Consider the following 9,639-nt stretch of genomic DNA (forward strand, 5'->3'; position numbering starts at 1 on the left):
GCCAAAAATAAATAAAATTTAAAAAAAAAAAATCACCAGGCAGGGAGATGTCTGAGAAGAGCAGCACTCAGAATCTGACACTAAATTGGTTCTTAAGTACTGGCCAAGGTGGATGAGTGTTTGCCTGCCTTAGGAAGCCTCTTTATGTGCTTTCCTAGATCATGGTGTCTGATCCCCCGAGATGGTCACGTGGCCTAAAAGTGTCAGTCACAGAGACCCAACTCCACATTGTCATTCAGAACTAATCCCTCCAAGAAAGTAAAATTGCTTTCTTGAATACTACTAGAAGGCAATGGCACCCCACTCCAGTACCCTTGCCTGGAAAATCCCATGGACGGAGGAGCCTGGTAGGCTGCAGTCCATGGGGTCGCTAAGTGTTGGACACGACTGAGCAACTTCACTTTCACTTTTCACTTTCATGCATTGGAGAAGGAAATGGCAACCCACTCCAGAGTTCTCGCCTGGAGAATCCCAGGGACAGGGGAGCCTGACGGGCTGCTGTCTATGGGGTCGCACAGAGTCGGACATGACTGCAGTGACTTAGCAGCAGCAGCAGAGCTGCTAAAAGAGGAGGGAGTCAGTCTGGGCTTCTGGTGGAGACAGCTGCAAATGAAAGAATGCCAAGCAGAGACAAATAGCTGAGAGATGACACTGAAACTCTGGCCTCCACTTCACGCCTTGGCATCCCAGTATCATGAGTCAACAAATCTCTTCTTTGTGTAAGTCAGTTCGACTTCAGTTTCTGACACTAGCTCAGTAAGTATGAGAAGGTGGTCGTGGTGGTTGCTAAGTCGCTAAGTCATGCCCAACTCTTGTGAACCCATGGACTGACTGTAGCCTGCTAGGCTCCTGTGGTGATTGTCATTCTCATTCATTCAGTACAATGGTTGAGTACCTACAAGGTAAAGGCCCTAGGTTGGGGGCTGGGGATAAGGCAGGGAAGAGGACACAGTGCTGTCCTTGAGGAGAGTGAAGTTTAGGGAACAGATAGACATATCGATGGGGCTTCCCAGGTGGCTCAGTGGTAAAGCCTCCGCCTGCCAATCCCTGGATTGGTAAGATCCCCTGGAGAAGGAAACAGCAACCCACTCCAGCATCCTTGCCTGGGAAATCACATGGACGGAGGAGCCTGGCAGGCTACAGTCCATGGGGTCACAAACAGTCAAACACAACCGAGTGGCTGAACACATACACAAGCAAAGGCATGTCAATAGCAGGAATAAGTGGTGGTTAAAGTAGAACTGTGTTAGAATTCCTGATCCACGCCCATATTACTTGTACACACTTGGGAACTTAGAGCGAACCTCTCTATAAAATGGAAATATTAGTAGCTATCTCATAGGATAGAACAGTGCCTCAGAATAGTTCCTGACACATAAAAAGCACTAAATAAAAGCTGGATGTGGGAGATCCCTGGCAGTCTAGTGGTTAGGATTCCAGGCTTCCACTGACATGGCTTGGGTTCAGTCCCCAGTCAGGGAACTGAGATAAGCCACGTGGTGTGGCAAAATACAAAAACTGAGTGCTAGGCTCACATGTTGCTATGAGAACTCAGAGGTGAGTGAGGCACCTAACGAAGATGAGGAGGGTCAAAGAAGGCTCTCTGGAGAAGGAAATTGGGCCATGCAGGAGGTAATCGGCAGTTCATGAAGCCTTGAGCAGGGCAGTGACATGATCAGATTTGGTTTTGGAAAGATCCTTCTGGCCACCGTCTGTCTAGGGAGTGAATGGCTGGAAGGAAGTTCGCTACCATTATCAACAGCCTGGTAAGCAATGGTGGTGACCTGAGTTATGACGTACAGTGGGCTTGGAGAGGAGGAATGAAGTGGTAGGGAGACAAAGTGGTGGGGCCCAGTAAGGAAATTAGAGGTGGGAAACGAGCTCCAGAATTTCTGACTTGGGTCTCATCCCTGAAAAAGATACCACAAGACAAGATGGAGGAGGGAGATTTATCAATTTACGGCAGAGCCAGTTTGAAGCACTCAGGACGCCCAGGAAGAACTGTCAACAGGTAGTCTTACTCCTGTTTCCACCCCACAGCCATATCATCTAGGTCAGCGGTCCCTAGCCTTTTGGGCACCAGGGACCAGTTTCATGGAAGACAATTTTCCACCGACCAGAGTGGTGGAGGGGGGGAGTGGTTTCAGGATGATTCAAGCACCCTACATTTCTATTATTATTACATTGTGATATATAATTATATAACTCACCATAACGCAGAATCAGATCATCAGGCATTAGATTCTTGTGCAATCTAGATCCCTCACATGCACAGTTCACAGTAGGGTTTGCACTCCTTTGAGAATCTAATACTGCCACTGATCTTACCTGACATGAAGCTCAGGCGGTAATGTGAGCAATGGGGAATGGCTAGGAATACAGATGAAGTTTCAATCGTCACTCACTAACTCACCTCTCCCTCCTGCTGTGTGGCTCAGTTCCTAATAGGCCCCAGATGGGTACCACACCCGGTACTGGGGATTGGGGACCTCTGATCTAAGGCAATGCCAAAAATGCTCAAACTACTGCACAATTGTACTCATCTCACATGCTAGTAAAGTAATGCTCAAAATTCTCCAAGCCAGGCTTCAGCAATATGTGAACTGTGAACTCCCTGATGTTCAAGCTGGTTTTAGAGAAGGCAGAGGAATCAGAGATCAAATTGCCAACATCTGCTGGATCATGGAAAAAGCAAGAGAGTTCCAGAAATACATCTATTTCTGCTTTATTGACTATGCCAAAGCCTTTGACTGTGTGGATCACAATAAACTGAAAAATTCTGAAAGAGATGGGAATACCAGACCACCGAACCTGCCTCTTGAGAAATCTGTATGCAGGTCAGGAAGCAACAGTTAGAACTGGACATGGAACAACAGACTGGTTCCAAATAGGAAAAGGAGTACTTCAAGGCTGTATATTGTCACCCTGCTTATTTAACTTCTATGCAGAGTACATCATGAGAAACGCTGGACTGGAAGAAACGCAAGCTGGAATCAAGATTGCTGGGAGAAATATCAATAACCTCAGCTATGCAGATGACACCACCCTAATGGCAGAAAGTGAAGAGGAACTCAAAAGCCTCTTGATGAAAGTGAAAGAGGAGAGTGAAAAAGTTGGCTTAAAGCTCAACATTCAGAAAACGAAGATCATGGCATCCAGTCCCATCACTTCATGGGAAATAGATGAGGAAACAGTGGAAACAGTGTCAGACTTTATTTTGGGGGGCTCCAAAATCACTGCAGATGGTGACTGCAGCCATGAAATTAAAAGACGCTTACTCCTTGGAAGAAAAGTTATGACCAACCTAGACAGTATATTCAAAAGCAGAGACATTACTTTGCCAACAAAGGTCCATCTAGTCAAGGCTATGGTTTTTCCTGTGGTCATGTATGGATGTGAGAGTTGGACTGTGAAGAAGGCTGAGCGCCGAAGAATTGATGCTTTTGAACTGTGGTGTTGGAGAAGACTCTTGAGAGTCCCTTGGACTGCAAGGAGATCCAACCAGTCCATTCTGAAGGAGATCAACCCTGGGATTTCCTTGGAAGGAATGATGCTAAAGCTGAAACTCCAGTACTCTGGCCACCTCATGAGAAGAGTTGACTCATTGGAAAAGACTCTGATGCTGGGAGGGATTGGGGGCAGGAGGAGAAGGGGACGACCGAGGATGAGGTGGCTGGATGGCATCACTGACTTGATGGACTTGAGTCTGAGTGAACTCCGGGAGTTGGTGATGGACAGGGAGGCCTGGCGTGCTGCAATTCATGGGGTTGCAAAGAGTCGGACACGACTGAGCGACTGAACTGAACTGAACTGATCTGTTATCATCTATATGTCTGGGTAAGATGGTTAGATGGCATCACCAACTCAATAGACATGAGTCTGAGCAAGCTCCAGGAGTTGGTGATGGAAGCCTGGCATGCTGCAGTCCATGGGGTTGCAAAGAGTCAGGCACGACTGAGCAACTGAACTGAAATGAACTGATATGTCTGGGTACATCATTCCACTCAGTCTTAATTTCCTCAACTGTAAAATGGAAATAAGGGCATCTGTCCCTGGGGTTGTGTGGATAAATGAGACAATGAGCAGCACACAGTAGGCATTCATAGGGATGATAACTAACCTCCAGCACTGCTCCTGGCTGGAAATACCATCAGGAAACATGATGAGACAGAAAGGGGAGAAGAAAACACAGAGTTGGAGAGAGAGAGTTCAATGTTTCAAGATGATAACGACATTACTAAAAGGATTTACTGTATGCTGACTCTGTGCCAGTCTCTGTTCTAAGCACTTGGTACACATTAACTAGTCCTTCCAACCCTGTGAAAGTGAAAGTCACTCAGTCCTGTCTGACTCTTTGGAACACCATGGACTGTACAATCCATAGAATTCTCCAGGCCAGAATATTGGAGTGGGTAGCCTTCTCCCTCTCCAGGGGATCTTCCCAACCCAGGGATCAAACCCAGATCTCCCACACCGCAGGCGAATTCTTTACCAGCTGAGCCACCAGGGAAGGCCAAAGCTATGTACTGTCATTGTCCCCATCTTACAGATTAGGATAGGGAGCAGAAAGTGGTTTGTCACCAGCAATGAGGATTCAGACTTAGCCTGACCAAAGCCAAACTACCACTGCACCTAATTAGCTTCGACCCGACTCTCACTATCATTGAGTTGTTTCCAGAAGAGCTCTGGTCGCCAGAGTGCAGCCAGTCAGCGCACGGATCAAGGAAGGACGTGATGGTATCTGAGATGGGTGGTGATATCTTGGAGACGGCATCTGAGCTGAGTTGAAGGATTTGCCAAGGTTTTAATAAGAGGAAGAAGGGCAGTCCAAAGAGAGAGAACAAAGCGTGCAAAGGCCCAAGGGCTTAAAGTGCACCCCACCTGCAGAGCAAGAGAGAGAGGCCGAAGCCTGTCGAGGGCAGGGGCAACTGTGAGAAGGAGGGGATGGAATCTGGATTTGATTCTAGAAGCAGAGGGGACCCTGGAAGCGCCAGGCGCCACACAGCCCCTCAGCTAAGCTGTCACGCACGCTTAGTCGCGAAACTTCCGAGGGCATGGAACGCCACCTCGGGTTCCCGGGTCCCGCTGCGCTCGGACCCGAGGACTCTCGGGCGGCTCCAGCCTTGCGGCGCCCTGGACGGTGACCCAACCAGGCGGCCCCAGACACTGGATCCGTCCCGGTCCTCCCCTCTACTCAGACCACGAGCTTTGCAATGTTTCCTTTTATTCCTTTCAGACACATCCCCAGAAGGGGCCGCGCCTCCCTCCCGGGGCGGAGGGACGAAAGCGGCTCAGGGGGGCGGCACCGCCCACGCCAGAGGGCCGCGCGGTGTCGGTGGCTGCAGGGGCCGACTTCTTACTGCACGCCCTCCATCATCTTCAGGAACTCTGCAGGAAAGAAGACGGAGGGACGCTTACGAGTCTCCCCGCGGAGGACGAGGCCAGGTCCCGGGGGTAGGGGGCGGGCCCAGCCTCTTAGACCGGGCGCACGGCTATTAGCGGATGCATTGCACAAAACCGGCCCGCGGGAGGCGGGGAGGGACCTGACCCCGCCCCGCCCCGCCCCGCCCCGCCCCGCCCCGCCCCGCCCCGCCCCGCCCCGCCCCGCCCCGCCCCCGAGGCGGAGGACGCCCGCCGGGAGGCGAAGGTCTGGGGGCTCCCGCGCCCCGGTCCCCGCGCGCCCCAGACCCTCACCGTCGAAGTCAATGCGGCCGTCGTTGTTCTTGTCCCCGTCCTTCATCAGGGATTCGAGCTCCTCGTCTGTCACGTGCTCCCCGGAGGCTCGGAAAATCTCCGCCAGCTCCTCGGCGTCGATGTAGCCGTCCGCGTTCCTGCGGGCGTGTAGGGCCTGGGCGCGGGGCTCAGGGCCCGCAGGTGCCAGCCTCCCGCGCCACGCCCCCCGCCTGCACCCCCAACCGCCCCCCCGGAACCTTCGGGCCCTGAGAGCCAGATTCAGACTGCTCCGCGCCTTGGCTGTTCCCAGGGCCCCCGACGCACCTGTCGAAGATGCGGAAACACTCAGCCAGCTCCTCTTCGCTCTTGCCCTTGGCGTCCTCTTTCATCTGGCGCACCATCATGACCAAGAACTCCTCGAAGTCGATGGTGCCGCTGCCTGAGGGGAGCGGGTGGTGAGTGGGCCCAGCCCTGGCCGCCACGCCACCCACCCTCCCACCCCGCCTCCCGAGGGCCGCCGGCTCACCATCCTCATCCACCTCTTCGATGATGGCGTCCAGCTCCTCTTTGGTGGGTGTCTGACCCAGCATCCTCATCACGGTGCCCAGCTCCTTGACGCTGATGTCCCCGCCGCCGTCCGCGTCAAACATGTCGAAGGCGGCCTTGAACTCTGCCAGGGCGAGGAGTGCAGAGAGCCGAGGTGAGCCTGGCGAGACTGTCAGCCTCACATCCACATACTGTCTCCCCACCTGCCCGGACACTCCAGGTTCCCCGGCACCCCGCCTCCCAGCAGCCAGCCTGCCCACCCCTACTCACCAGCGATCATCTCCTCGCTGAGGTAGGACCGGGCCTCAGCCTGCTGGTCGGTCTGCAGAAAACACGGGCCATCAAAGAGTCAAAGGGACAGAGGGGAGTACATTCCTGCCTTCACCCCGTTCTCCTGCACCCCCATTTCTGTACGTGCCCCCTACGTCCCTGCAGAGCAACAGCTTCCAGTTGCCCCACTCTGGACATGCCCCCACAGCACCCAGCCCCACTTTTGAAGAACTGGGGATTATGTCTCACTTGTCTATCAGAGATCAAGTCAGGGCCCCCCACCCCATGACTTTCCGCGAGTCATTAATGTACCTCATCCCCTGATCTCTTCTCAGCAGCTTTTCGGGGATCAGCTGGAATCAGCCGAATGAGAAGGCTTTGTAAAGTGCCAGCATGATTCCAGCATGATTTCTAGGTTCCCTACCTGCTCATCACACTTGGTACTTTAATAGTGAAGTCACTCAGTCTTGTCCTACTCTTTGCGACCCCGTGGACTGTAGCCTACCAGGCTCCTCTCTCCATGGGATTCTCCAGGCAAGAACACTGAAGTGGGTTGCCATTTCCTTCTCCAGGGGATCTTCCCAACCCAGGGATTGAACCCGGGTCTCCCGCATTGTGGACACTTTAACCTCTGAGCCACCAGGGAAGCGCGGTACTTTAATAGGTGCTCAATAAATGTTTGTGGTCACACAAATAATAATGTGATGGAAAGTTACTGAGTCCTGACCAAGGGTCAGGCCATAGACCAGGCACTGGTTCCCAGGTACCACCAAGGAATCAGGCACATTCCCTCCCTCAGAACTTGCAGAGACAGAGGGTGTAAGCTTCCTTCCGCGGACTCAGTCATCAGAGTAGATACCACTCGGTGCTGGGCAGAGTGGGATGTCACCCCTTGTGGGGGTGACAGGTGGCTCTGGAGAGTTCCGATCACATCCAAGCCCAGCCACCCAGCCGGGGCTCTGGACTGAGGCTGGCCCTGAGGGAGTGCTGAAGCATCCTAGGAGTCCTTTGGCTGGCTGGCTGGCTGGCTGCTGCTTTCCTCCCTGTCTCCCTCCTCCCCTTCCCCTCCCCCTCTTCCCCTCCCCCTCCCCAGTCCTGAGCCAGAAGGGCAGACTATTTTTAGTAAGGCATGGGCAACAGCAGCTGCCCTCCGGGTCTAGTTACTCCTTGAAGAGAAGTGGGGAGGGCTCACCGAGGAGAAGCACAGCCTCAAATCCCAGCCCCTCTCCGGGAGGGTGACATCTCTCTAACCCTGCTCTGTCATCTTTGGCCCCTTGGAGCTCTGGGGGTCCTGCTCCTGAGCAGGCCTCCTGTCTTCCAGAGGAGGGCTTTAACAAGGCTTCCAGCCCATCCCCCGACCACCACTCACTGCCTTGCTGGATAACCCCCTCTCCACCACGAGGGAGACAAGCTAAGGCCCACTCATGGTCCCCTGATCCACACTGCTAGAAGCCTCAGAAGATCTCAGGGAACCAGCAAGCCTAGAGGATGGGCCCCTGGAACGTCCTCACTAGCCGTCCCCTTCCAAGACAAGTCCAAGGCCCTCTTCCAACCTTCCTCCCAGACACCGGGATTCCAGGAGCCTTCAGATTCCATCTTCAAACATCCAAGTGACTGCCCCACCAAGCACCCAGATCTGAGAGATGCCCAGAAGAGCTCCAGTGAAGGCAGAGAGGAAGTCCCTTTGGATCCTTACCCTTACCATTTTGCGTGTCCACCTGGACTCCTTCGCTGTAGGTTACCTTCTCCGTACTCCACCACCCAAAGATGCCCTGGCCCGCTCTAGCCCCTCGGATTTGTAGGGGCATCCTCTCCTCCCACCTCCCTGCTCCCCAGGACCAATGCCCTGGCCAATCAGATCCTGGGGTCAGTGAGCCACCCCCTCCCAGAGTCCTAGCCCATTACCTAATTTAGCCAAGGGCCCTTGCAGAGAAATTTAAGCCTCTGAGCAGGTGGCGAGCCTTGACGTCCTAGATTCTTGTGAGGAGAACCCGCCTTGCTCTGCCACTCCTAGTGAGCCCCCCCACCCCGCCCCCAAGAAGCACACTTGCTCCCAGATGGGTGAGGAAGATCAGGATAGAGGAAAGAGAGGCAACCGTAGTAGCATGGAAGAGCACAAGCCTTGACGTTCAAAACCCAAGATCCAAGTCCTGTCTCTACAAGCTGTGCATACGTGGGCAGGTGGCAATGCCACTCTGAACTTCAGTTTCCTTGTGTGTGAGATGGAGACAGTCATAACCTCCCTCCCAGAGAAACCATGGTAAACAGGAGCCTGGGTTTAAGTCACCGGGCTTGTGCCAAATACTTAAAGTCAGTGCTTTGCAAATGGAGTGTTTTGTCTTTGGATCAGAGACCAGAGGGGGACAGGACAGGATGAGGGGAAATTGACAGCCACAGTTACTGAACCTCTGCGACGTGCTGCACATGTGCTAAGCGTTTTAATCATCTGATCTCACCCAATACTCATCCTGTGAGGTAGCAACTATGGTTATTCCCCTTTTTACCGGGGAGGTTTGTAAATCATAAATCTCTGTAGTCACGTTGGGGATTCTTATTCATCCTGACTGAGGGGAAGTTGGGGCAGACGGTCTTCCAGAGAGACCTGTCTGGAGGGAAAAATGAATAGAGGGGTCCAGGAAACCGGGTGTGCACTTGGAAGAGAAAGAAACATTGAAAGTAGATTCTTCTCTCAAGCTTACCTTGTCCAGGAAAGGAGGTTTGGGGATTCACTCTTTTAGGAGGGGAGGGGACCAGAGGAGGTTTCCCTAAGTAAATGCAGGGACAGCTTGCCCTTTGCTGGAGCTCAGGGAAGATGTCTGGAGGAGCTCAGCTGGCCTCCTGGAGAGTGAAGGGGTGGGTAGATCAAGTCAAATCCAAAGGGAGACCACCCTGAGAATCCACGGCCTCCACCAGGGTGTTGGGATGGGCAACATTCATGGACTCTTATCAAGTAACAGAAAGAGCACGATGATGACTAAACACAGGGTGTGGGGCCAGGGAAAGGGGGCTGGACACCAAGGAAGGCAGACGGACAGTGGCAGCTGGGCTGCCTTCTTGCCCTACATAGATATTCCCAAGGAAAGCTCAGTGGAGCCAGGCCAGGCTAAATAAGGCCTCCCCCAGCCAGGCCCAGGGCCAAAGGGTGATGCT

General features: G+C 53.2%; 1 protein-coding gene across 2 annotated transcripts; it reads right to left on the reverse strand.

The window, feature by feature from the left end:
- Positions 1-5,207: 5,207 nt before the first annotated feature.
- TNNC2 (troponin C2, fast skeletal type) lies at positions 5,208-8,396 on the reverse strand. Of its 2 annotated transcripts, none has more exons than XM_069548652.1 (6): positions 8,186-8,396; positions 6,490-6,541; positions 6,200-6,343; positions 5,998-6,112; positions 5,695-5,831; positions 5,208-5,388 (listed from the first exon to the last, which is right to left on the reverse strand). In XM_069548652.1, exons 1-6 carry the CDS (start codon positions 8,192-8,194, stop codon positions 5,357-5,359), a joined length of 489 nt encoding a protein of 162 aa, XP_069404753.1. In that variant the 5' UTR covers positions 8,195-8,396; the 3' UTR covers positions 5,208-5,356. The 2 variants fall into 2 exon arrangements, with proteins under 2 accessions (XP_069404753.1, XP_069404754.1); XM_069548653.1 differs by having other exon boundaries at positions 8,192-8,329.
- Positions 8,397-9,639: the final 1,243 nt, after the last annotated feature.

This window comes from Ovis canadensis, chromosome 13 (genome assembly GCF_042477335.2).
Source record: "Ovis canadensis isolate MfBH-ARS-UI-01 breed Bighorn chromosome 13, ARS-UI_OviCan_v2, whole genome shotgun sequence".
NCBI classification, from domain to species: Eukaryota; Metazoa; Chordata; class Mammalia; order Artiodactyla; family Bovidae; genus Ovis; species Ovis canadensis.

Excerpts from the sequence above, each read along its gene's own strand:
- TNNC2 (XM_069548652.1), bottom strand. Across the intron at positions 6,344-6,489 it reads CAGCGAGGAGATGATCGCTG|AGTTCAAGGCCGCCTTCGAC; the intron begins GTGAGTAGGGGT and ends TCGCCCTGGCAG. Across the intron at positions 6,113-6,199 it reads CGAAGAGGTGGATGAGGATG|GCAGCGGCACCATCGACTTC; the intron begins GTGAGCCGGCGG and ends CGCTCCCCTCAG.